At 54.1% G+C, this 27,423-nt stretch overlaps 6 protein-coding genes across 6 annotated transcripts; 3 read left to right on the forward strand and 3 right to left on the reverse strand.

Moving 5' to 3' along the window:
- Positions 1-1,149: 1,149 nt before the first annotated feature.
- Positions 1,150-3,061, reverse strand: MFIFM68171_02817 (P element somatic inhibitor; the record flags this gene model as incomplete). The annotated part of the gene is made up of 4 exons (XM_071058239.1): positions 1,150-1,253; positions 1,310-1,481; positions 1,565-2,955; positions 3,016-3,061. The coding sequence occupies 4 exons, from the start codon at positions 3,059-3,061 to the stop codon at positions 1,150-1,152; spliced, it is 1,713 nt and encodes a 570-aa protein (XP_070914340.1).
- Positions 3,062-6,320: 3,259 nt separating this feature from the next.
- On the forward strand, positions 6,321-7,836 carry MFIFM68171_02818 (Aspartic-type endopeptidase-like protein; the record flags this gene model as incomplete). Its single annotated transcript, XM_071058240.1, has 3 exons — positions 6,321-7,220; positions 7,299-7,446; positions 7,523-7,836. 3 exons carry the CDS (start codon positions 6,321-6,323, stop codon positions 7,834-7,836), a joined length of 1,362 nt encoding a protein of 453 aa, XP_070914341.1.
- Positions 7,837-11,558: 3,722 nt separating this feature from the next.
- On the forward strand, positions 11,559-12,479 carry MFIFM68171_02819 (uncharacterized protein; the record flags this gene model as incomplete). The annotated part of the gene is made up of 1 exon (XM_071058241.1): positions 11,559-12,479. The coding sequence occupies one exon, from the start codon at positions 11,559-11,561 to the stop codon at positions 12,477-12,479; it is 921 nt and encodes a 306-aa protein (XP_070914342.1).
- Positions 12,480-17,879: 5,400 nt separating this feature from the next.
- On the reverse strand, positions 17,880-19,508 carry MFIFM68171_02820 (uncharacterized protein; the record flags this gene model as incomplete). The annotated part of the gene is made up of 3 exons (XM_071058242.1): positions 17,880-18,217; positions 18,280-18,787; positions 18,843-19,508. The coding sequence occupies 3 exons, from the start codon at positions 19,506-19,508 to the stop codon at positions 17,880-17,882; spliced, it is 1,512 nt and encodes a 503-aa protein (XP_070914343.1).
- A 1,036-nt stretch (positions 19,509-20,544) lies between these two features.
- On the reverse strand, positions 20,545-22,266 carry MFIFM68171_02821 (uncharacterized protein; the record flags this gene model as incomplete). The annotated part of the gene is made up of 4 exons (XM_071058243.1): positions 20,545-20,770; positions 20,824-20,902; positions 20,973-22,142; positions 22,242-22,266. 4 exons carry the CDS (start codon positions 22,264-22,266, stop codon positions 20,545-20,547), a joined length of 1,500 nt encoding a protein of 499 aa, XP_070914344.1.
- Positions 22,267-25,527: 3,261 nt separating this feature from the next.
- Positions 25,528-27,090, forward strand: MFIFM68171_02822 (uncharacterized protein; the record flags this gene model as incomplete). The annotated part of the gene is made up of 1 exon (XM_071058244.1): positions 25,528-27,090. One exon carries the CDS (start codon positions 25,528-25,530, stop codon positions 27,088-27,090), a length of 1,563 nt encoding a protein of 520 aa, XP_070914345.1.
- Positions 27,091-27,423: the final 333 nt, after the last annotated feature.

Consider the following 27,423-nt stretch of genomic DNA (forward strand, 5'->3'; position numbering starts at 1 on the left):
TGTTTGGGTGCTTCGCCGGACCACTACGGCTAACAAGATAAATTCCAATAATCTTAAATGTCCGTCTTTTTCCAGAACGAAAGTGAGAAACAGATACGGACAAACGGCACACATCAGACAAGAAAATCGAGCAAGATAACAACCAATTCACCAGCCAGCCGCAGCTCAGATAACATCACGTCAAAACACAACCAAGAGGAATAGGAAAGAATACCAAAATAGACTAATTTTGTCCCAATGTACACAAGCCTAGCTAGCTAGCTGCCGCCAGTCCTTGTGCCCCAGCCGGCCACAGCGATCCAGGCCAAGCCAAGGGGTAACGTACGCTTACGCCCAGAAGACACGGTGGGCGGCCAATAACGCAGCCCGCTCGCTGACGCCAAGGAGGAAGCCTCGGAAGTATTAATGAGGGCGACTGGTCTGTATGAGTCAGAGCCTCATATGGTATACCGGGCGGCATCAAGCCAATGATCAGTAAGAAGATTGGCCCAGCGGCGCAGTTGCACAGCCATGCACAAGCGAAAGACGACAGTCCTTGTCAGAGCTACACAACGAGCCGAGGATGCGACGGCAGTTTGATCAAAGGCGGTAGGGCCGTCCCACTGGACAATGCAGTGCAGCGAAATGGGCCGTGTTGGGTGAGCCGCGCCATCAAAAGCATCAAAGCAAAGCACAGCCCCACCTTCGTCCCCTCCAGAGGCGAGGCAAATCGCTGCGACGTCACGCTGCCAGGTTGCAATTTGGTGCAGTCGCCGTGAGAACGACTCGGCGAGAACGCTGATTAGCGTTTGGGGTCCAAACTGCCATCAAATGGGATGGGCCGACGACTTTGGAGGCCGGTTGAGTCCGAGAAGAGATGTCGCAAAATCCGCGAAAGGGCGCCATGCGAAAGAGCAGCGCGCGTACTTGTACAGTCATGAACAAACAGAGAACCGGTTACGCCGATGGAAGATGCAATAGACCGGATGGAGCGCATAAGTCCCATGCCCTGGTATCATGGATGTCTTGTTGCCGGCATGCAAAGATTCAGGGCGCAAAGGTCAAGACCAGCATCGAGAAAACGACGGCGGCAATGTCAAGACGCATCAACGAGTTGAGTGGGCGGGTCAACATCAAGCGCATCAGCGAATCTGGGGTAGCACGGCGACTTTACGAGGTCCCGGGTGCCTGACCGGCAGCTCCCTGACCCTGGGCCTGTTGGGCGGCAAGCTGGGATTGCCACCAAAGCGCAATATAGTTTTCGTAGCCACCATCTATAGCCGCTGGTTAGAAACGAGTATACAAAGGAGCCGAAGTAGGCTGTACTCACACATGGCATACGGATCAGATTGGTTGCCGCTGCCGGCTGCAGCCGGAGCCGCACTGCCGGCAGGCATGCTGGGAGGGGCGCTGCTGCTGTTAGAAGGCTGACCATAGTTGGGGTTGTCATAATCGCGATGATGTCCGCGGCCGCGGCCACCGCCTCCGGCGCTCTTTTGACGCTGCGATAATGTTAGTATGCGTGCTCCCGCGGGGGCCGGGGGGGGGGGGGGGGGGGAGACCGGGCTGCTAGGTCAGAACATACCGCTGCATCCACCTTCTCCTCAATGGCACGCTTAGCCCGAGTGATCGAGTCCCGGCTACCAACCAGACCGATCTCACGCTCGACTTCGCCGGGACCCGAAGACTGGGACACATTGATCTTGCAACCCGTCATGTTCTGCATTTCCCGGATCGTTTCGCCGCCTTTACCGATAATCATGCCGACAGCATCTGAGGGAACGAAGATGGAGTCATTGACCTTCTCTGCTCCACCACCTCCCCCGAAGTTATCCGCCCGACCTGCACGGCTTACTGGGTTGTTGCCGTTTCTGCTGTCGCTATCAACAATCTCAAGAATGAGCTCCTTGGCATGGCGAGCTGCTGCGGGGGGCCCGATAAGATTGACGGGGCGAAGACCGTTGACGCTTTTGTTCTCACTGACAATATTGATATGACATCCGCTACGCTCTTGGAGATCGCGGATTGTCTCTCCTCCACGGCCAATGATCAGGCCCACGGTTCTATCGGGGACCATGATTTGCAGACTGTCCTCTCCCTCCTTAGGGACAGGCGGTGGGACAGCTCCACGAGCGCTGTCACGTCCGCGGCCGTCACCGCCAGGCTGGGAACTACCGCGCATGCCGCTGTCACGAATGATGCGGTTGATCATCTCCTTGGCCTCTTCACGTTGAGGACGGGGGCCACTAATCTTGCAGAGACGATACTGATCATTCTGGCCGGTGGCAGGAACAAACTGTACGCGGCAGCGGCTCTCTCCTTCAACGCGTCGGAGATTCTCACCTTGGCGCCCGATGATCAGTCCGACAAGGCTCGATTCAATCTCGATCGTCTCGACATTGTCATCCTTGCCTCGTAGGGGTGACCGTTCGCGACCACCTCCTTGGCCACCACGCGGGGAGAATCCCTGTCGGCCGCGGCCAGGAGAATAGGAGCGATCACGGCCGTACTCACGGCCCTGGCCGCCATGGTCGCCACGCCGCTCATCGCGGTATGGGTTAAAGCTGTCGCGGTGCGAGTCGCGTCCTCGGGGACTCTTTGATCTTGAGCGTCGGTACTGCCGTGAATCGGACTGACGTTGGTCGGGGTACGCGCCCGCCGGTCGGTCATATGGCGTGACGCCCTGTTCTGCCGCATACGCCTTTGCCTTTGCAATCGCATCGGCCAGGTGCTCAGAGACTGCCACAGTACCCGAATTGACGGGGTGTATCTTGCTCAAATCGATGCTGCCGCCCGAAGACGGCTGTGGGTAGCTGCCGTACGGAGGGGGGGGTTGATAAGGTACGGGTTGTGCCGGGTACGGGTTCTGTCCGGGCGGCGCATAAGGGCCTGAAGACAAAGGCGGTGCGACAGGCGCGGGAAGACCAGGTTGACTGTGGGTAGGGGTCGAAGTCGCTGGCCGCTGCGAGGCATCGCCTGATGGTAACGTATTAGTACAACGTCGCTTTAAATAGGTATCAGTAAAGCGCGCCTTACCAAGCATACGGAGGATTGAGTTGATATCGGGCGTAGGGTTCGCCATTTTCTTTCAGCACGTCGACGGGAGCGCGCAGAATGCGGATGACGCCCCTCGAGGGCTTTGTGTTGTGATGCCGTAGGGCACAAGCGGGCACGGTCGCTCAAGGTTCGTCGATGCCGTGTACAGAATACAAGCCACGAGTGCCAGAGACTGAGGATTATCTATGCCTATTGAACTGGACGGTGAAAATGCTGTCAATGGCTAAGTCACACGGAGCCGCGTTGGACGCAGTGCAGTCTCAGGGTGGCGGGAGGCACAAAGGGAGCTTTGCGATGCGGCGGAGACCAACCTGGATCGATGAATCGCAGAAAATGATGCGCGCGCAAGCTTTGCTCTGCTCGCTGATTGAGGAGGTTGCAGGTTCGCAGCGCTGTCGACGACCAGCAACAGAAAAATCAAGGAGGAAATGTGCGAACGGAAAGGAATTTTCGAAGGGGAGTCGGTTGACAGCCCTTGCAATTTGTTTCGGGCGTGATGGTGACGAATGGGGAAAAAGCCCAGGTGGCTGGCACGGTTCAACATTCGGTCTGAGACCTTTGCGCGGGTGGTGGCAGGGCCTGGGCGCCACAGCAATTTCCGCAGCTTTTCTCTGGCCCAGGGGCTTGGTGTCAACCACGTGATCTTGCCCGGGCGAAAACACCCTGTGCAGCTGAGTCACGCAAACCTCGATGGGTCACAACACTTTCTGCATCAGCGGGATCGCTGTTTGCACCGCACTCCATGCGGTTCTGAGTCAAAAGCAGCTTCTGTATTGCAGGGCTTAGTTTTCTCGTCTTGAGTAAACAATTTGGTTTTGTCAAGACGGAAGGGGAAGTGACAGCAAGCCTGCTAGCATCCCACACAATATGGCATGCTCTGCTGCCCAGTGGCATATCGCATCTACAAATTAATTCCAACTTCATCCCAGAAGCTCCTGAACCCGACCCTGATCTCGGCTAACAGTCGTATCTTTATTTACCAGGTTATTATTTGTTTTCCTGTTTATTTATCCTAGTCACCAGGTTCAACATCCTCTCTTGGACAAATGAATCCCGCGAGCCCTTTCTAAAGCGCCAGTTGCAAGCAGCTCTATGCGCAGTGTGTCAGTGGTGCCGCTGCTTTCCGAGTTAGGCCTCTGCTGTTTCGATACAGCAAAGGTGAGGTAGTGTAACAATCGGTCGGTGCCCGGTAGGTCTATGTCTTGATATGCGAATCCGCGTCTCATTTCGGAACAGACTGGTGGAGAAGAGAACGAGAATACTCCCTGTGCATTGAAATGAAGAGTACTGGATTGCATCTTCCTAGCCATCAACACCGTGTTAGAATCTGTGCCTTCCTGTCAAGTAACGCCGGTGCCCACGGCACGACCGTGTGCCCCTCGAGACAAGTTGTTCCAATCTCGGTCATTTGCAAACAGGTACCGATGGCCTTAACATCGGCCATTCCCCCGGACCGCCATTTAATTAGCGAAATTTATCAGGTCTTATGCCCCAGATTGTGGGTGCCTGTTGGCTGTTATTTATAGCCCAGGCTGCGGCGTACATGAAGTTCGCATTCTACTTCCTACTAGTATCCCGTATCATATACCGGCTATTTTCAAAATAATAAGTGTTGCTCACTGGCGTTCAGTTCTCTTCTAGTGATCCCTCGCCGCTACTCAACGTCCCCTGAGAGGAAACAGCCGCAAAATGCTGTTCCAGCAAAACCTGTACAGGTGGGCTTATAGCCAATGGTATCAAGGGAAGTAACTAAGGCCTTCCTCAATGCTTGTGTGTATCTATATGCCCAATATAACCCAGTAACAAAGATCAAACTATGTCGCCAGTAAGGTAGTTTCTGGTTAATTATAATCACTGAACTAAGGACGTAATAAGCCAACCTAGCGACAGCCCAGCATGCCTTAATCTTCGAAATAATGTGGAACCGATAACAGCAAATCCCAGGCGAAACACATTTCCTTAAACTCCCCCATTCAGAGAATCTCCGGCGCGGATCAAACCTACCATGTCACCGATAGAAGACAACAAGCGGCAACCCGCTTTTCCGCCATTGCTCTGGTACCAGTGTGGTATGCCAAAAGCCCTGGACTAAACTATGCTTCGGGGCCCTGCATGCTAGACGGGTCTACTTCAGGGAGAATTACTGACAAGGTGTGCAACACACCGGTCAAGTCCTGTGGCACCCTTACTGCACATAACCTCGGAAGAAACATATTGTATCATTCAGTTCGCACTCGAACAGCTGCCGAAGGGCCCTTGCACGCGGACAGTGTGTTACTGATGTTTAGTGTGGCTCGAGGAGCACATCGGCTGTGCGCTCGTTCACCCCCATCTTGCTCTCTTCAGGGTAGCGCTGTCGACGGGTACTATTTTTTAGGTCAGGAATCGGTGAAGCGACAAATATTTGTGATGCGAGCGCCGTGCTAATCCGAGCTGAAATATCCGCGACCAGAGCAAAGGATTCCAGCTGCGCCAGAGCTTAATGTCTAGGCTAACTTACGGATCATGTTAACTTCTTATTCCTTACCCGGGCATAGTAGCACGCCGATAACCATCCCGTCGGATGTGCCCTATAATATCCACACATGTTCCACACCACTTGAAGAGCGGACGCTTCCTATCCAATACCAGAAAATCACGGTCCAAACCTATTAGGCATTCTTGCCATGGGAGCCCCGGAAACGGCTTTGGAAGCGTACCCGATGAATTGCTGGATCAAGTTAAATGAGCTACCTCCATACAAGTACGTCAATCCCAATGCAGTGCGCCCCATTGCTGCGGGCGCCCTTGTCTTTACCGCGAAACACCCGACTTCTCATAGCGAGAACGGTTACCGTCCCCAACGCTCGCGTCCACAGGGTGACAAGGCAGGCTCTTTTCCATCTGTTGTGTATACGGTGATCTTGTAAGAACTGTAAAGTAGACTCGTACATGGTCTCGGTCCCATCCTTACTCGGCCTTCATTGACACCATGACATTCTCTCCTGTTCCATCATAACCATGCCGCTTAACCGCCCCCTCCCCCTACCCCCGCATCTTCCTCCTTTTCTTCTTGCCCACGATTCTTCATAATTTGCGGCTTCCATCAACTCTATTTCTTCAATAATCCGATGTCCTTCCTTCTTCCCATTCACATTGTACCAGCCCATCGCATCTAAAACCAAGGCGGAGAACAGCTTTTTTTTCTTTTTTTTCTTTTTTTGTTGATCTCGTCCACCTCCTCCAGCACAAACACTCGCTTCCCCTGACAATTTTCCCCAGAAATCATCTCGCGGCCTAAGACGATGCGCACTGTCGTACTCTGGAGCCTTCTTCATGTGGCGCTTGCCGCCAACTCGGGTATCGTGGGCCATCGTTACGCCGAGTTGCTGAAGCATGCCCCTCCCGGGATCTGCTACGACATCCCCAAGGCAACCCATCCATGGAAATCAATGAAAAACACCGTTCTCAAAACGAGCCAATATGTGTTGCAGCTCCGCCCGATTCAAACAACTCACGCCATCAAGGCCCAATCTGTAGCCGCCATCCTGGGCGCCAATCAGCGTCGTGTCGGAGGAGATGGTTACGAGAATATTACGTCCTCATCTGTATACGGCACTCAGTATGCCGTTGACGCGCTCTGGGACGGATTACCCTTGTCGATGCTTATCGACACCGGCAGCTCCGATACCTGGGCGGTTCAGAAAGACTTCAGCTGCGTCGATTACGGGGGCCAGCATCTTCCCCAGTCGGCTTGCGGCTTTGGAGGGGCGTACCCGGAAACCTTCAAGTACGGCCCGACTGACCCAGAGATGTACATGTTCATTCAGTACGCCGATGGAGAGGTTGTTACCGGACCTATGGGCTTCTCTGACATCACTATTGGCAACATCACGGTCAAGAAGCAGCAGGTGTGCTTGGCGAATACCACGTACTGGTTCGGCAACAACTACACGAGCGGATTGATGGGCCTGGCATTCCCGGCCCTCACCAATGCCTACCTCGGTGATGCTTCCGACCACCAGTGGGGGGATTCGATTCAGTACTCGCCGCTGTTTACGAGCATGGTGGACCAAGGCATGATCGACCCAGTGTTTAGCATGGCAATTGACCGCAACGCATCCACGGGCATGCTCGCATTTGGCGGGATTGCTCCGGCTACCGGTGTGGACATGACTAGGATCGCGAATCTGGACATGATTATTGTAAGTCGGCCATTTCACGATGTCGCCTTTCCCACCGCCAGGATGCAAAACGGAGGAATTGCTAAAAATCCGTGACAGGCACAAGTGATTTCCCTCCCGGAAACTGCACGCGAATATTCCTTCTATACCGTCATCCCTGACGGCTGGCAGTACGGCCAGGCTACCAATACCAAGAAATTCCCCTACATCATTGACAGCGGGACGACGCTTAACTACCTCCCCCCGGGTAAGGATCCCTACCCCCACCGCCCCCACCCTGATTGAGGAAAGCTAACCACATGACTCCCCATCGTTGCAATTAGACCTCGCAGATTCCATCAACCAAGCCTTCCAGCCACCGGGCGTCTACATATGGATGTATGGAGCCTACTTTACAGCCTGTGATGCCATAGCCCCGCAGGTTGCCGTGATTCTTGACGGTATTAAGTTCTGGATCAACCCGGTTGATCTGATCTACCGGAACCTCGTGGACCCACTAACTGGGCTGTGCTTAACTGCCATTTCCAGTGGAGGCACAGGCCCGTATATCCTGGGCGATGCCTTCATGCAGAACGCTCTAGTGGTGTTCGATGTCGGCGAGGCCAAGATGCGCTTCATTCCAAGGCAGCGCTATTGATGGCGGACCGGCTAACTGCCCGTCGGTCCTAGAGAGGTTTATGCTTGGGTGGATATTATTTTTCATTTGGATGGTGTGAACGTTCGGGCAAGTTGGGAGCAATGTCTGCTGACGCTGGCAAGGTACCTTAGTTTCGCCGGCTCTGAAGGGGTGTGGGAGCTAAAAAGCTAGACTGCAATGCGTTTAATCATCCCTGAACTCTCCCTCTCACGTTCTCCTAACCCGTTGCCCTGTGCTACTGCCTACGCTTCTCCCCTTTTCCGGAATTATCAAAGACTGGCCGCATTACTGTCCATCTCACATCGCCAACGAAGACCGGCGGCCGTGTCTCATAGATACTATGATGTCCCAACTGGCCACGAAGTTCTGCGGACGAGGGTATACGTATGCATATGACCGTAGGCCTTTTGTGCTCACGGTCACCAACGCCCGTTCCCACAGGAGCGGTTTGCTTAGAATTAAGAGGCCATTACTCACTTTGAACTCTGATGTAAGCAGGTACAAGTAATGCTCTCGCCTAATTTAATACGGGAAAGTCGGATAACGGAAACCCATCTAACCATCGGAATATCAAACGAATCTCTAACAGCTTGCCTGTTTGTCCGCCTTGCTCTCGTATTCGGTAGCAACTATAGCGCCATTTGCTAGGTAGTCAAGTAACCGGTGAGTAACAATGAACGAGCCTCCTTTACAGATTGGAGAACTTGTGTCTCCGCCTAACGAAACACTCGGATCCCCGGTTTGTCAGCGTGACATTGTCGATTCTAGCACGGGGCCGAGGACAGCTGAGAAGGTGACTGAAGTGGGCGCCGCGTACAAGAAGTCCTAAATATAGCACAAAGTGTAATTTCAAAACATATATATCATAATTGTGTAGGGTGCGTACGTTCGTGTTGAGAGCTAAGGGCTGAGGGAACTGAGACAATGGCTAGGGAAGGGGGCCTGAAGGGGGCTTTGTACGTCGAATTAACATCATAGGCCCAAATACGGCAAACAGACTTGGCAAGAATCGAAGACGGGTATCACAAGCCCCTGACTGGTCTGGGGAGGGGGCTGGGCTGTCACACAGTACAGTTTTACACGAGACCGCCTTTGTGCTGAGCGAGATGCTGTCGTCAGAAACCCAAGTTGAAAAGATTCTACCCTAGGTTGGGTAGCCGCTTCCAACAAGCTCGAAACCGAGCATGGTATCGAAAACTTGGCGTGCTTTTTCTCGTTTCATTCTTACCTGATCATTATTCCTCGTAGTGTTATAGGCTAAATTGCAAGGCTTGGTCTGCGTCGCACCCCGTGGCCCGCCAAGCTGATTAGCTGAAAGACAAAGCGAGGGGCAGTCAAGGCCGTCGCGAGCCAAGCGGAAATGTAACGCCATGGATGCACGGAGGAGACTGCGTAGTGCTGACCATGCAACTCAAAAAGGCTGTTCGCATACATGGCTCATTTTGGACCCATAAGCAAGGCAAAAAGTAAGGTACCCTTTTGTGAAGGTCAGTGTTCGTAAAGAGGAACAAGCATGTCCAACCCGAATGGTTAATTACCTATCAACTCGGTCACCGCAGCCGGGCCTGCCAGGCTGTAGGCTAGGAAAGGAGAGGGGTTTCCCCATCCAATGACAAGCAACTCGGTGCTTTTCAGATTGATGAAGCCGGGGAAAATGTGACTGGCTAGAGCCCATGTATGATGATAGAGGCTACTTGATCGACAGCGATATGACCTGTTGAGAAGCCTCGGCCAAGGAAACCGAGGCAGAGGCCGCATTCGTATATCTGGCCACTGTTCCGGTAATCGGCGATGCCAGCTGCACATCCAACGGCTGAACGGATGTGGCGCTGGAAGAAGCCGCAGTCTCTGCCGGAGTTAACGATCCTCCGAAGAGCGACGGCTAGGGAATTTTGAGGAAAATTCGTGATGTCGTTCGTTTGACACCTGAAATTCTGTCGCTCCATGTTAGCAACATTCCTCCGCTCTTACGTTTGGTCAACCTCTACCTGCACGCGCACAAGCGAGAACGGATGTGCCAATGCATAAGCCTGTTTTCAGGACAATGGGGTAACAGAAACCTGGTCAAAGCCCAACATTGCGCTCAGAATGCCCAGACGGCGCAGTTACACTTGATCATACATTGAAGATGCGGCGGTTGTCAAATGAGAATGTTACTGCTCTGTCTATTGGGTGCTGGTAGCCGGGAAAGGACAATCCTAGCCTTTAGAGGCCGACAGTACCAAAGATATGACCCTCCTCGCCGCGTCTTGGATCTGCATGGCTTCCGCAGGGTCGAACTTGACGGTTCTCGCTTAGGCTTGTGGGGAATTGCATCTAAGGTATGCAGGTAATGCAGGCCTGTGGTCTTCTACATGCACCGCGGAACTCCGAGTCCCGGCCGAAGGCGGCTCGCCTTCCTACCACGCCGGGACGATTCCGGACAACGGAAGCGGAAACTGGCAACGGGCCGCTCAAGCGCATTCGTTCTTGGGGGAGGACGTGGAGATGCCGGGGGCTACGGGGGTTACGGGGGGTACGGTGGGGGGTGCGGGGAGGACGGCGCGGACACGCAGAAGCGCACCAGATAGGACGCGACGGGGCCAGCCGATCCTTCGAGAACAAGCGGACAATGGCACACACCTCGGGGTGTGGGTACACTTGCAGCGGGAAGCCAATCGCTCACCGACAGCTCACGTACCTTGTGATAGTGGGTCTGTTAAACCAGGCGTAAAAGCATGAGATTGCCCTCAACTTCCAGTGTGGAAGCGCAATCACGTCAACGGATCGAAGCAACTTTTTGAATCCTCTGCACTGGCCAAAAGGGGACCCCGTCTGACAGCTGAGCGGACCAAAATGAACGCACTCGCTATTCCGTTCTATTTCCTCTGCCAAGATGATCTGAGTAAGGGGGGATCCTACCCTAGTTTCCGCCCCGCCTAGTGTAGTCGCCGCTCGGCTGCATGCGTTTTAAGGTTGAGCGTGGCAAGCTGCCCTCCCCAGGCGGCCCACAGCCAGTCCAACGTATCAACGTCCAGGGTCCATCGCAAGGAACTGCATCCTGTCAAAATGCAAGCGGCTCGGATAGATACGGAATCCGTCACCATACAGAAAGAGGTTGCCTGCCATATAAGTATCCGGGCCGATACGGATGCTGTTCTTTCCAAGCTACTAGATTTCTTAGGGGCACATTACTGTTCAAGATGTTGGGCACTTGGAGGTTAGACAACAAAAATGAGAACTCCCCGTTCATGCGACAAACCATCGATCCGGTAACGGCAAGACCTGTCGTGCAACAAGCCTGCAACAGCTGCCGCGCAAAAAAAGTGAGTCCTCAAACGACGTCAGCGACCTGTTGGCTCAGAGATCCGGTCCTGGCATAGATCTGCTGGCGCCCCTTTGGATATCACCATGTCCTGCCGGAAATCTCCCTACGACGCCCGCTTGGACTGACAGGAAGACAGCTCAAATGCACTGGGGAGAAAACTGGCTGCAGCCGATGTAAAACACTGTCGAGGCCATGCGTCTATGCTCAACCAGCGAGCAGGGGCACGGGGCGAAACAGGAAGAAGTCGGAGGGGAAGGAGTCGAAGCACGGGTCCAGCACACCTAGAGAAAGCCCGAAGCGGAGGTCATCATCGGCGGGGACGACCAAGATAATATCACAGCTAGCGACTCGAATCCCAACGGAACCCCCAGCCGACGATGGGTTAGGAGTCACGGGCGCGTCGATGGACTACGCCATGGAACTGGGGGCTACACCCACCTTCGACACGTTCGACATGATGGGGAGCATCGGGAGAATGGACGCGAGCGACGTAGGGCCGATCTCGGGCATCGAGCAGTGGCTTGTCGGTTCTCCGCAGGCGTTGGATATGTCGACGAGCCTGGACATGGACATGTGCCTGTGGTCCAACGACGCCGTGGATCCCGCGGCTCTCTCCTTCGTTACGACTCCTTCCAGGATGACGCCGCCATTCTCCACACCCAGATCATCCGACCTGCTCGCCGAGGACGGCCTGCAGTCCTCGCCAGCCGACGACCACAGCTCCCCGTCGGCTTGGGGCAGATCCTCGACGCTCGCCAGGACATCAGCCATCGGGTCGCCGGTCCCGTGCGACTGTCTCCATCGGGTGGTGTTCCTCCTTGACGAGCTGGAGTCTGTTCGCGACGCGGAAGCGGCACGGCTGGAGGTGGGGCTCACATCGCACCGAAAGGCACTCGGCTACAGCGAGGCTATGATGGCGTGCGGGCATTGCACATCGCGGCCCGAGAACATGACCATCCTCACGTTTCTGGCGGACCGCCTCATTGGGCTCTGGGAGCACATCTCTAACAGCTACTTTGAGCTGCTGCCGGGCGGCATCCCAGCGGCTGCAGGGCCGGCAGGCATGGAGGCCACCTCCAACAGGTGGCTCAACCCCGCGGCAGGCACCAACAACGTCTTATTCGGCGACTACCAGGATTCGGCCGGGGAGTGGAAGTCATCGGCCGGAAATCTGATGGCGCTGCAGCTGCAGTCGCTTAGCCTGCTGATGGGACGCGTCAAGGAGGTTGCAGGCGTCATCCAATGTGACACACCCCTGCGCAAGGCGGTAGGGGCCCAGAAGCGGATTGCCGTTCTGCTTGACCGACTGAATTCCATGACCGCCTGGGATGTCTGACGTGGGCATGGGTAAGAGCGAATAGCATGGGAGAACGGGGGTACTCGGGGCGACAATAACGCGAGCGCCCGGTCCTTGTGCGGAAGCCAAGGCAAGAAGACCGGAGTTTCATGAGGGGTCGGCGTTTTGGTACCGGCGGGGGCTTCTGTACTGTGCCGTGCCATGGCAGCATGGTGCTTGTTAGACAACCACTAGAAGAGGTCTATTGCGAACATGGGTGCAGGGCATACGTATGTCCCTACCTCCACTTGACTAGGTACTCTGGGTTGAGGAGCATGGCCGAGCGTCGCTGTTGATGAGATGGTGTGCGAAAAGAACGTGAAGCTTGGCGAGGCGCTATTGACCTGCAGTGGCACTCCCACAGGGGCAATGACTGTGCCGATCACTCGACGGCCCGGTCCTTGTGAGCCTGTTTTTCCCGCCCAGCCTATGACAACATTTGGATGCCTTTGCGCGATGACTTGTTACTTGCACCCGAGGCTCTATGGGAAATGCCCTGCACTCAGCACACGTCTGGCGCACACCGGCATGGACCGTTGAGCCACACTGATGCTGATCTTCCGCGCCTGGATCTGAACGGATCCGCCACAGTAAGCAAGTCTTGGCCTAAATCGGCAAAGTGCCGATCCAGCTCCGATCCATGCTTGTCAAGTATGCAGTATAATAAGACCTTGGAAACGCCATCTGTTTTTTTTTTTTTTTTCCCGAGATCCGGATTACGCACATGAAGTGATGGGATTGTCCGATTCCCCCCCCCCCCCCCCTCCCCCACCCAAAAAACCAAACCAGCAAAAGCTACAATACATGGCAGCTGGCTCCAACTTGGTCCCATACCCCATTCAACCCTTTGTCGATTGCGACTAATCGCCAATGTCCGATCCCGGCCGTCTGGTCTTGCAGGGTAGTTTGTAGCTGTCAGACCACCGAGCGTGTTGATTGCCGGGCGGTCTGGGCGAATCGTGTACAAGCACGTACCAATGGGAGCCCTTGTTCTCCTATCAGGGTATGGGAAGTTGGGTAGGATTTGGTTGACCGTACGATAGGCGTTGAGGATTGCGTCAGTGGCTCGCCGAAGGATCGAACTGCAGGTTTAGGTTAAGTTACGCAGGATGATTCATTTTCCTGGAGGAACCAGAACACATTACATATCAAAACGCAGTCCTCCGGACGCCAGGAGCACTGGCGCGCTTGTCTCAGGTCCTGAATGAATGAGATTCTCATGGTGTGTACTTGGTACCGTGCAGTGCTCCCTGTAAATTAAGGGCAGGTATGGATTAATGGTCACCAAGGGTGGTCCCAGCAACTGGCAAACAGCTTGCACGTCCGTTAGTCACAAACCCCGGGACGGTATTATTTTTCTCCCACCTCAATAGCGTTGTTTCCCTACGTTAAAGGTACTTTTGGCGAGTCGGCATGGGCTGATCATGACGCGGATAGTGTTTCATTAGCTATTTATTGTTAACACTACCTGAGACGCATGTATTGCGGTGTCGGTGAAGCACGCGGGTACGGGAAGCGATATTGTACACTGGTTCGGTGCGATGTCGCTGCACCCATGCCAGTCCGTCATTACAGTACCTTAGTAGATACCCGCTTGGATCTGTCAGCCGTCTCCAAGGGCCAACTGATGCGAACGAAAATAATAAACGGCGCCTCTCCTCGTGCCCAATGCCTGCTGCATAGCGAAAACCGCAAATGCCCCGTCAGCCTGTCCGGTCGTGACCTTCATCAAGAGTGCATTCTTACCGGGTAGAGTAGCCGCGGAAGAAACACTATTTAAGAAGTGTATAGCACTGCCTCTCTACTGCAAATATGCGACGATCTATAGCTTTTGCAACTCCTAAGTTATGGTGCAACTCGAGCAAACGTAGGGCGTTGTGAGGACTCAAGTGACAAAACACAAACTCACTAGCTGATCGAAAACTCCTTGGCCCCATCGTAAGAGGCCCTAGCGGGATTTATATCGCAGTAATGGTTACGACGCAGAGTATGGGGAGGGCAGGGGTATGGCTATTCTTGATTCGCTTCCGGTCCGAGGCATTTGGGCCTGCACGAACTCTACCTCGGTTCATCCCCTCTTTGCTTAAGGGTACCTTTGCCCGGTTGCAATTTCCGCTTGCAAGGAACACCTGGTCAGTTTAGACATGGCTGCGGAGAGGGTAGTGAAGGCCGTCCATCGCTAGACTTGGGGGTATTGAGATATACCACAGACTACCATCAAACTCGAAGTCTAGTCTTCTATAGAGGCAACTTGAGGGTAGCCAAGATTCCCGGGAGTAACGGTCGGTTGTTCTATTTGTAATCTAGGTTGTTCCTGCATGGCCAAGGCTTGTATGCGTAGGTTATTTAATCGGTGCCACCCCAAGTATGATGTGTCTTGTTGCAGTGGGTTCCCGTGTGATGTCTAAGCGACCCGCGTCGAATGGAACCCAAGAAAAGAGCTGGCAGGCTCAGACTTTATTTAAACTGCATGGGATCTACATCCAAAGCCAACTCTGTGGAGCGGAAAGAGAGGGCAGACTCAGCAACTGATCGAACAACCGCAACAAACACACGTACGAGAGACATTATATCTCCGGTAATCCAGTTTCTATGAAGAGGATTACAGAACCCACAACAAGCACAATTAGCTACCCCATGCTGGTACGTTGCCAGTAACTGAGCTGGCTGTATGTAACCCCATCATTCCCGCAGCAAGGAATGCCAGTTGTTGGTCGGAATCAACGGCATAAGCGCTCACTTTACCGCCAGGCTATTTTTCGGAACTCATATCGAGCTTCTAGTCGCGCCTTCTAAGATTGACTAACATGACTATTTCAGTCTTGCGTGGTATGGCTGGTTCGGTATATAATATATAGTGCGGGCCCCAGCCTCCGCAGGCCTCGCATTCTTTACCCGCCCTATTACCGCTCACTGAATCACCGAAGCTGTGCTTACTAAAACCATCCGTTCAGGAAGCAAGACCGCTCTTATAGCTGAGGTTATCCGTAGCCCTACGGTCCCGGTTATTAAGTGGGAGCACTTTATCTTGAGACAACGTTACATATCATCTTCACAGTGATCTCTACTGAAACTTTGGCTTCCTATCAAGATAGCCAAGTCAGTTGTCTCTGTAAGATGGTTATACGCCATTACTATGGTTTACATGTCTAGCATTGCCAGGGCTCGCCGCGTCCCTAAAGCGCAGCTTAGGACGTCAAATCCGTCCATAAACGACAAGTTGACAACTCGTGGACGATATCGATGTGTGATGCGTCCGGTCAGAGCATATCACCTGCTTTCTCAAGTACACCAGCTGAGGGTCATTCGACAATCAGATCAGCAACTTTACCTCCTGTGGCCTGGACCTGGCCGGGGGCTGCTGGATGGATGATCGAGCAGCAACCTCTTAAAAGTGCCATCGGGGTTATGGAGCTAAATTACGTGATGACGGTCGATTTCGAGTCTAGTGGTGAATCCTCAAGCACCGTCGTCTTTGCGCGGCGGAGTATTACCATTGCTCTGTTCTTTAACAGAAACCCCAACGTAGGCGTAGGTGGAGCCGCTATAGGGCGAGCAAGCTAACACGCATGCTTTATCAGTCCATGACTGACTGCCTGCCACCATGTATCAATACTGCGTCGAGACCGATCAAATCAAGCTTCACGCCAACCCAGCGCCGCATGGAGCCCCACGCGCCATCCATCATGCCAAAGACATTTATGCCTTCGCTGCCGATCCCAATCAGGAAGAGAATGCCATATTTAAGTATCATCAGTATCTTACTTTACGGGCAGTGCAAACTGGTGACCGGTATGCTGCTTTGGCCGACAGAAAGGAATGCTCTTATGTCGTATGTTTGTCAAATTAGTAGGCGCCAAGAGTGGGGATGAGAACTGCTTCGAAGTGGTTATCGGTATTGTACTAAGGTTCTTTGACTGCGGTCAAGTCGTATCACAGAGTTATGCGGGATATTTATTCTTGATGGCAACTGTTACTTGGCCGGAACCTGGTGCCGGCAGATGATATTGGTACATGCATTGCGTAGCTCGCAGTTACTAGCCGGCTAAATGGTGTTCAGCTTAAGGCTTTGGCACAAGCACACTGTAAAGATGCGCTGTGAAATAGGTTTCGGATGTGCTGTTTTGATGAAAGATTTCTTGATTCCTCCTCGGGACAGCAAAGTCGAGCGGTATGTTGTGTGACTCCTAACCCCGACTCTGTAATGGCTGGCGCTGACGAACGGGCTTTTTCCGGGTTGTCGGGCTAGCTGCTGGTCAGTGACATCAAGAGCGCCCAGATGGAAGGTTTAACACGTAAAGGAGAACGGATGATCGAAGGGAAGACTAAGGTAAAAACGTGTGAGGCGTCCGATAACGCAACCACTGAGAGCTTGGTCGATGATGGAGAGATGGGCTGTGTCGTTTACTGCAATTCGTTTACACTTAACGGCGCCTCATTCATGCTTTCAGCACAATTGGTTGGTTGATCGTCCGCAACTCATGGTCGCTTAAAGACGAGGGACCGGAGTCCAGCACGTTATCCAAACCACACTTCTCGTGGCGAAGCTGTTGACACTTTTCGATTCATTAAAAATTTGGGGAGGGTGCACGGTTCTGTGTCTGCAACTCCTTGGCCTGGCCTTCTTAAGATTCTTATAGGGCCACCTTGGTTATGGTGAGTCTTGCGGCTCTTGAATCGTACTACGGGTCATGTTTTGCAGGCATGAATAACGGCGTTATGCAAAGACAGGGTACGATGGAACGATGACCGGAGAGAGTGGCACAAACATCAGAACCCAAATTCGTTTTTGGAAGTTTCGTACATCGATAACCTAAATACACTGTCGTCGCCCCTGAAAGTTCTGACTAATTTACGGCTTTTCTCACCTTCTTCATCTACCTTGGTTGTTCAGTCTCTTTTCCAGGGCTCCTTTCCTGGCAAGAGCCTAGACTCTTTTTGTAGGCCGATAAGATGCTATCCTGGCGCTCCTGTTTGTCACCTCGCCGATTCAGCAATGATCCGAGACGGGAATGCTAATGCACGGCGTGCACTCGCTTACTGCTGCACATTCTTGATATATTGCGTAAATTTAAAACGAAGGTATATATATTGAGGCGGTCGCAAACGATAGATAACGTAGTTGGGGCTGCTTCCCATGCTCGGTAGCGATATCATCGAGGACAATGTGTGGAATGTGATGTGTCAGTTTTGTTTTTTGCTGACAGCAATGGATAAGTGAACCACTGCTGGTTGCTCTCTGCGCATGCTGGGGCTGCGCAGCAAGAAAAACAAGGGAAAAGGCGCTTTGCCTAGGACTATAGCTATCGGCATGTCTCATGATATAAATGTCTAGAATTAATCCGCCGGCTTCCGAGATTCAACTGATTTAATCCGTTCACTAGCACTGTGGCTTTGACCCTAGTAGATATACCTAAACCCCTCTGCTCTTATATCTCCCTCACGGCCGGTTAGATGGGCCTCGGGGTTCTCCGCCCGCGCCTTTTCCATCGCCTCAAGCCTTTTGTTTTCGCGAATGTGCAAGAACCGTAGAATTAAAGCCAGCAATCCGACACACAAACAGATGACGGAGTTTGCAGTCCCCCCAGGGACGTACTGTGGAGCCGATTCTTTTGGATACATGTACGACCCGTAAATACTCGCCGTGTTGCCGACCATGTTGGCGATTGCCACAGCCGCAGATCGCTTGACCATAGGGCGAGGGAAAGAATTGGCGACCCAGGAGAGGATGATTTGATCTGGAAGTAAGTAACCAATGAGTAATTAATGCAAGCTAGAACTGAGCAGAAGGGACACTTACAGGCCGAGACAGCCCCCATGGGCATCAAGAACATGGCGAAGAAACGAGCCCCGAGCACAGTCGTCCCCGTTGCCACCGCATTCCCCACCGCGGCGACTAGCATCAGAAAGAAGATATGCAGAGAGCGATCCTGTGTCTTGGATGATGTCCAAGTAACACATACCGAGATCAGGAAGGTGGCAAACCAGACAGGGGCAGTGAGCCACAGCGTCTCTATATCGCCATAACCCAGCGTCTCGACAATGCTGGGGAAGAAGTACTGGAACGTTTGCGAGAGCAAGCTCAAGTGTTGTAGCAGGACGAAGAGATACAAACGGTAGTCGAGGAGCGCGAGCTTCGCACCATCCCAGACAGTGCGGGACTTTTGGTCGTCGGATTCGTTGATGTCGGCAAGAAGCCGCCAAGAAGCAAATGCTCGTTCCTCCTCATCGAGCCATTTCGTCGTATTGGGGTAGTCGGGCAGAACCCACATGGCGAGCAGAGCGACTGCGATGGTGATCACACCCTCCTATCGGCGCGGGGTCAGCAATGCGTGTTAGCATCAACTTTCGGTACACACCCACAATAATGAATAGCCACCTCCAGCCGGCGATCCCCTGGGCTCCGTCCAAGTTTCCCAGGACGGCGGCACCAATAAGACCACCGAACATATTAGCCAGCGCATTCCCCGAGTAAAAATAGGCCATCCGCCGAGTTAGCTCGGCGCGCGTGTACCACGAGCTCATGAGGAATATGGCACCGGGAAAGAAAGGTGCTTCCACAAAGCCAAGGAAGAGGCGCACCACGATGAGATGGGCGAAATTCTGGGTCGCGGCATTGCAAGTGGAGACGATGCCCCAGGCTATCATTGCCGTCGTGAGGTACAGAGACGGCCGAACACGTGTGATGAGCATGTTGGAGGGTAGCTGGAAGACCAGATAGCCAACAAAGAAGATCGATGTGGCTAGGTTGAAGTCGGTGCCGGTCATGCCCAGATCCGCCTCGAGCGATCCCTGGCGAGCCTGCGCAAGGTTCGCCCGGTCAAGGAAGTTGAGCAGATACATGACAATGAGAAAGGGCAGCAGGCGGAGGTCCATCTTGCGGACAAGCTTCTTTTCGAAGTTGCTGCGCCATATCTGGCTTTGGTTCTCAAAGTGCTGAATGTGAAGATCGCGTGCTATTTCCAACATAACCGGTGGGTCGTTGCGGCTTGCCACCTTTTCGTTTTCGGCGCTCGGCTTCAAGTCCATCTTATGTACAAGATCGTGAAAAGGTGTATGCGCAGGGAAGTAAAGCACGTAGAGAATGTCTTGTGTAGTTAAGCTCGATGTTGACGCTCCGTGGCTCCTTTGGTTTGTTAGGAGCTGGTTCTGGTCACAGTCAGACACCTGATTCCAGTGTATTAAGGGAAGAGCCGTCTTAAGAATGAATGAGCCTCGCCACGAGATTGGTAAAGACGGGTTTCCTCACTGCACACGCTAATAGCACCTCAAAGCTGCATCTCCGAACACAACTACCGCGCTTCAAATCTTACCTTGCACTGCTGCCATGCGCAATGATGGTAGGATGCCGATCCTTGCGCTTCTCGTCGACAACCCCGCGCATCTCCCTCGTCTTCTTGTGGTGAATTGCTTCGGCCAGGTACGGGCGTCCCACTTCCCCGGCCCCGACTATCCTCTAAAGGGCAAGTTTCGTCGTCGAATGTGCCGGGCATTTCCTTCGCCTGCTCATGCACCCCACAGTGACGGCCAGGCCTTCTGTAAACATTGAAGCAAATTGGCCCGCTTCGCCAGTCGATCCTGTGACCCGCTTCAGGGACAATTCTCGGTGGGAAAAACCACCGAATTCGAATCCTCGGCCTCCTCCGTTGCACGGAATTCGTACCCGCTGTCCCTTCAACCCGCTCTCAACCCCGCCCCAGGCCCCATTCCCGATCTGGGAGTCGTGCGCCAAATAGATCTAGCATTGGGGATGGCCGAATTTGATCGCGCTTTGCCGTGGCTGCCACGCCCCTTGGCTGCGCCGTGTGGCGTCCGCTAATGTGCGGAGTGGCGTCCAGTAATGTAATGTATTGTACTGTGTATACAAGGAGGTTGCGGACTCCCGGCGCCACAAACATGCTCAATCGCTACGTCGAACCGTCGCAAAAAGATCAACGATCGTCAATGAGCATGGAGGCCAAGGGCGGCCAAGCTCGATAACACAGGAGCGGTCTATCTACAACAATACGTATCCTCCTAGTCCTTCCCATGTCTCTGGATCCGCAGCAACACACGCCCTTCCGCCTTACGTCCAGTACCGATACTGCGGATGCCTGTGGCCTAGCTTCCCCTGCTCCTCTTCCGTCAGGCCCTCCAACCGATGGTCGCGCTTTCCGGCCGCGCGAGCACGGTTCTCATACATACAATAGAGGATGCCGAAGATGGCGAGACAGACAACGGCAATTTGGCCTCCGAAGTTGATAGTGTGGCCGGTGTAATACTCAGGTCTATCCTCCCGGATGTAGGTCCATCTGTACAATCTGTCAGAATCTGGCCAAGGCGGGCTGATGGATCTGATACTCACGTTGCGACAATGCCACCGATGGTACCCAGCGTCACCACGTAGCCGCTGGTGACTGCGCGAACCGCAGGGCCTGCCGAGTCTAGTCGCAGAAAAAAATGGGTCAGTTGCCAACTCCAGAGATTCGCAATAACCGCGGGGTGAGTGCTCACTGTTCATGGCCCAACTCAGGAATCCCGGGCCCCCAGGGAACGCGCCAACAGTGACGAAGAAGACGGCCATGTACCGGATGTTGGGGTTGTCCTCCCATCGCAGCAGCGCAAATCCAATGATAGCGAGAACTGAGAAGGACGCCAACCAGATGCCTCGCTGATGCGTCTTATCGCTGCCGTAGGCAACGGCAATGGCCACCAAGCAGGCAGCGACATAAGGCGGGACCGAGTAGAGCTGCGCTTGCGTTGCGGTCCAGCCCAGTTCTTCCAGAATGGTGGGCATGAAGACCGACAAGCCCTGCACCGTGATGTTGATGAGGAAGAAGCCGAGCGCACAAGTGTAGTTGTGGATGCAGAAGATGGCGCTCTTCAGGTCCGATATGGTCACGTTCGCGGCGGGGTCGGACTTGTGCTCGCGGACCAGACGTGCGGCTGCGATGCGTCGCTCGCGCTCGGACAGGAACCAGGCGTCGCTCGGGCCTGTAGGCATCCAGATGGGCGCCATCAGGCCCACAATGATGGTGACGATGCCTTCGAAGAAGAAGATATTGCGCCACGCGTAGATGCGCATCGAAGCGACGCCCCACTCGGGAATTCTCGACAGACCCGCGGCTAGCAACCCCCCGAATGCGCCGGCAATGGACGCGGCAGAAACGTAGATACCGATGCGAAAGAGCAGCTCGTTGCGTTTGTAGAAGCAGCTGAGGAAAAAGGCCATGCCCGGCATCGCGCCGCCCTCAAAGACTCCGAGGAACACGCGGGCGGCCATAAGACCCCCGAAGTCTCTGGTGAAGGCGGTGCAGACCGAAACGAAGCCAAAGCCGCAGACGAGGAAGGGCAGGTAGAACCGGGGTCCGATGCGCTTGAGGAGAATGTTGCTGGGCACCTCGACGAGCAGGTAGACGATATAAAAGATAGACAAGACCCAGTTGAAACGCACCCCCTCGTTCAATCCGAGTTCGACGGACATGCCTTGGATGCTCGCGTTACCGATGTTGATACGATCGAGGAAGCAGAGCATGTACAGCAGTGTCACGATGGGTACCGTGTGCCAGTCAATCCTGCGCCGGATCGCCGTCTCCTCCTCTTCGGTCCATTCCAGGTCGCTTTCGTCGGACGATGATCCGCCATCCTTGGACGAATTGACCTGCTCTTGCTCAGTTTGCTGAGCTTGTTGGGGGTGAGCACGAGAACAAGTCAGCCAAAAAATAATAAATAAAAATCTCTGCACGACACTGCCGAGGGTGACAGGGTCACGGTTTTACTCACCAATCTCCTTCTCGGTCTCCACCATGGTCAAGGTCTGTTCCCGAAGGACCGCGACGAGAACGAATTTCTTTTCTGGCCGGCGTCCCGACACGTGTGGCAGCGGAGAATGAACCAAGAACAGCGACGATCACCAGCAAGAAACGCCAGTGCCACGAAGGCACGGAAACCGGAGTCGATGGGGATGGGCAGCGAGACGGCCATACAACGCGCGACCGGGGGAGGATGCATGTGGTTCTTATAAAGGAGCGACCAATGCCAAAAGTGGGTAGCGCGTTGCCCACCCTTCCACCCACCCCATGTTCCCTCCGCTGGGGAATGTCAGACAGAGTGCAACTCTGCCAGGGTAGTACAGGTCCAATAATCTTCGAATCGCTTGAGAATAACCGGGACCGGGGAATGGCCTGGTAGGGGAGCGTTATTGCGAACACATGGATCCTAAAGGAGGGGGAGACAGGGCCGGGATGTCGAGACGGCTGGTGGTTTTTCGGCGCGCTAACGGCCTCTTGGCCAGAACGCTACGCACTTTGATGCAGGCGTTGGTGCAAGTCACTAAGACCGCTGTAAGCATGGCGCAGCTTAGCGGGCATTCGAACCACGCTGTGCCAGTTCGGCAGATAGATTTGGCCCCGCCTCTGCGAACAACCACCACCAACTCGAGGGTCAAGAGGGTGCTGCCAAGAGCCCAGTGCTTAAACCAACTGTCCTATTCCCCGATTCGCGGTTTCTTCCCGCATTCCCCAAGATCTACGAACATTAGGGAATGTTACAGGCCGGGCAATATCAAGAACCCGTCAAGGTACTATATTCTTCTCCAAACCAAGTTGCAATATTGAGCAAGTGGAGGGCACACAGGAAATGTACTGTACCAAGGGAAGGGAATTGACGAGAGAAATCTGTTAATACACTGTCGACTTAGGAATTGGTCATGGTTGGTCTATTGGCTTCGCCAAGATGTGCCGAGCTTGGGGAGGATGCGGGGGAGGCAAAGGCCCAAGCCGAAGAACAAGGGGGGTGAGAGCAGCAGAGCTGGCGGGGCGCCAACTCTCTGGCGTGTGCTTCCAGATCCGCGAACGGAACCACGAAACGGCATGTTTCCTTGATCTATTGTGTGTTTCTCCTCACACAAGTTCCCGTTGGTCGGGCCACGTGCGACGCGCAGTCCGTGTGAGCAAAAGGCCGGCCCGAGTCCCTCATCGGCACTCATTTTGTGAAGCGGCAGTTAACTATCGAGTGAATGGGGACCCGACGGGAGTCTTCCGCGGAGGTCGTGGTGGTAACTGCCCCTGTGTTTTTGGCGGTTCTCAACGCTTCCGGCCAATTGGGGCAGAGTAGATTGCACAACCGGGCGCTCGGCGGTGTGAGACGGAAACTTTATCGGGCCTTTCGGCTGTGTGTTGGCCAATATCCCGTCCTCATTCTTTTGGTCTCCCATTGAGCTTTGATGAAGGTTGCAATCAGCCTGTTGTGCCAGTTTTCTGCCATATTGCGGGCCCCAATCCCACCCATCGAGCCAATGCCGCCGCAGCAAGGATAGCTCCTGGAAACCAATACTTTTTGGGTTTGTGCATGTACTAATAAATTGCCATCAGCACATTTGGATCTTGGTAAGTTGCCACTTCATCCTCTGGTCCAGCTGAGCTCCTGTTGGGGCGATCTCCGTAGGGGCGATCTCCGTAGGGGGCGAAAGGAGGTACCTAAGGTAAGGTACCCAGTCAGACGAACATCACGGTACCATTCGCTCATGGAGTCTTAGATATAACGTAACGGGTGACGCCGCTGACGCTTGATCGCGAAGTGCTCCGCGGGTTCAATCCTCGCGCATGGGATTTCCAAGTTGTCATCACCAAGCCCGGCAGCTCAGCACTTACCATTTTTATCGAACCCGCCAGTTGTGCGGATTTTGTGACTGAACCCTAGATCTCGATGCGACTACAGTATCATCGGCTTTGCTGTTGGTGAAGTCATACGGCCACGTCAAAGATGCCGCTGTTGGGAGGATAACCGCCCAATGTTCAGCTTACGTATACTGGGCCTGAAGAATTGGATACCCCATAAAGGATTCCGCTGCAGGGAGTCAACGGGGCTTGACACAGTATTTGGTCGTGGTGTAGACATAGCCCAGTCCGGCCTTTGTTATGTGTCTCAAGTCTCGACGTGGGGCCGTGCTGAGCATACAAGATTCGGCCCTCTGGCATCTTCGAGGCCATCGAAGATGATCGATGGAACTGCGGGGTTAAAGATGAAGAACTACCAGTACTACAAAGAAATATCATGCTGGTAAAATTCAACCACGGCCATACATAGTATTTATTCATCGTCCTATTTGTAAAGGAAGTGCTAGTTAGGCGTTTTTTGAAAGTCCCTTTGGAGACGAAGAGTTGCGCACTTCGGCCGAAAGAGCGCAGAATACTAGTAGTCGTCGTCAGATGCGAGCAGCGTAAAATCAAAAAGGAAACTCAATGCCACTAAATTTGTTACGGCGGGCCGTTTGTTGGGTTGTAACAGGCAAATGGACATATGGCCGTGACCCGATTCTTTGCCAGAGAGCACAGGAAAGCAACTTGAACCGGCTTGAATTTGAATCCGGAGTGGAAGCCGACGCTTTAACCACGACGGAATTTATGTGCAGATTTAGTCCGTTGGGCAGGATGAGCCGACATCTTTTTCTCCAATGATGGTAAGATGTAACATAGGTTTCAGTTTCTTCTTCTTTCACCTTTTTTATGCCGGTTGTGACAAGCTTAGTTCGTAGCCAGCACCGCTCTCCGTATTGAGTTTAGTGCTTGTCAAGCTTTCACGCTTGTAATGTTTACGCTGTGGTATGCTGGGCTTAGAATAAGGTGGATTCAGATTCCCTATGACTGCCTCTTACGCTTTGTGGATCCTTCGTTGTCAGAATGGAAGGTTGAGCTTACCTTACTCACCGGAGCTGTCGGTCATGGGCCCGAGGCTGCATGCATGATGCTGATGCATCGCTGCGCCTCTTTCCTGCGCCTAAGAGAGGTACCATTGTTCTGCGCCAAACAATATTTGGCGTGTCAGCAGCCTATTTCTGATGATCTCCAATCATTTTCAACTTCTGTTAGCTGTGATGGGCGTGTGAGCGCTCGTTCGGACTTCTGTTTGCCGCTTTTTCACCTCTACTTGCGCCAACGCGCAACCTGGCTCGTAAGCCAAATCGCATCACCTTCGTGGCCACTTCGGCTCACCGACCTATCGACCCTAGGAGAGAAGCCAAAGACCAGCTGAGAAGGTCGCGATGCCGATGCGCGCTGCGGAAAGAGCCATGACTCCCTTTTTTCTGATAGCGCTCTTCTTCCAGCTCTTCCTGTCCATCCCGTCCGCTCTCGCCGAGCGAGTCCAGTACTGCCGCTTCGGCCACCAGGATGCCGAAATCGACTTCTGCATGGGCGTCTCCAGCTATCTAAACACATCCACTAGCCACCATGACCTTAACATCGCCCTCTCCGTCCGTCGCTCGTCACCCCTCGGCTGGACAGCGATTGGCACCGGCCCCTCCATGGCTGGCGCGCTGATGTTCGTTGTGTACGGCGATCCGACCTCGGGCCGCGATCCGGTCGTGAGCATCCGCACTATCGATGGTCATCATCAGCCGCGCGCAATCTCCCATTTTCCCATCTCTTCAAGAGATGGTCGGCTAGGAGCCGATGTCCGCCTCACCCACGCCAAGTGGGAGCCGCTGCACGACGGCGACAATGCATCCCTCCCCCGCCGGCACGACGACCACGACCCCCCACCTCCTCCCCCCCCCAGCACTGGCCCGACCCACGCGGCAGTGATATCCCTGACATGCTACTCGTGCGGCCTCTTCCCGGGATCATCCATCTCCGCCACGTCCTCCTCCCAGCCGTGGATCTGGGCGTGGAACGACCGCCAGCGCTTCGAGGCGGACGCGTACACTGCGGATGCGCACCTCACCATGCACCGGCATCGTGCCGAGGGCGGGGGGTTCGGCACCTTCTACGTCGACATGGCCCGCGCGGTGAGCGATGCGCCCGCGCCGGCGGTCCCGGAACCGTTCGTGGAGGGTGTCACCCGTCTGGGGACGAGCGACGCGCCGATTGGCCTGGGCGGGTGGCTCGCCTCGCTGTGGGAGAGACCGCTGCCGAGAGCGCACGGGTGGCTGATGAGCGCCGCATTTTTGGTCGTCTTCCCCGCTGGAGCCGTGCTGATTCGGTTGACGAAAGGCGCTGGGAAAGGGACGCCGTTTAGGAGGCATTGGTTTGCCCAGGCCACCGCGACGGCCCTAGCGTGGGCGGGGGCTGCGGTCGGTGCTCTGATGACCGGTGGGCGGTTGCCGAGGACCGTCCACCAGTGGTTGGGTGGGGGGATTGTGCTGGCGTTGCTGGTTCAGAGTCTGCTTGGGTGGCAGCATCATGTGAGGTTCCTGAGGATACGGAGGAGAACTTGGCTATCACATGCGCACATCTGGTTGGGACGGGTAATCGTGGCGGGCGGATGGGTGAACGTGATGTTAGGCATGTTGCTCGCCGGCAGGGGCGCATTTCCCGTTGCGTTGGTGGTTGCGCTGATTGTGGTGGAAGCGATCGGATTAAGCTTCTTCTTATGGAGGACGCAGCGGGCTGCCGCAAAGAAGGCGACGTCCGGCGGCTCCGAAGCCCATGCTTTGATGCCGAGGGATGATGGCACGGATGAGTACTTCGCCCTGGAACTGAGCGACGAGGATGAGGACGACGAGGACAACGAGGGCGATGATGACGATATGAGCGACCAGGAGGACGGTGACTCAAAAGGGAAATCAAAGAATGGGGATTATCAGACAAAACGCGATGTGAAGATCAAGGTTGAGGAGGCGGAGGGTGAATGAAGGATTTGGGTATGTTGTCTGGTTAAAACAGGAGGGTAACCGCAGCACTGCAGTCTAACTTTGAGACCTGTACTTTTATATTGTAGTTCGACGGAGTAAGGCCGAGAGATTTGCAAATGGTGCTATTTAACCGGTTGCAACCTCCGTTCTGATCCAGGATAGGGACGACAACCTAGCCGGGCTCTGAAGCGGTTACTTTGGGCGGGATGAGCCCTCCTGTTCCAGATTGGCGAGGTTTACAGTCCGCCTACTAGTATGCCTGATTTCAAGCGGATTTCAATATGCACGCACGCAACATTACAGTGTACGTGGATGTTTTGCCTAACCGTGCTT

The sequence above is a fragment of the Madurella fahalii genome (assembly GCF_045866475.1).
Source record: "Madurella fahalii IFM 68171 DNA, scaffold_2, whole genome shotgun sequence".
Classification (NCBI taxonomy): domain Eukaryota; kingdom Fungi; phylum Ascomycota; class Sordariomycetes; order Sordariales; genus Madurella; species Madurella fahalii.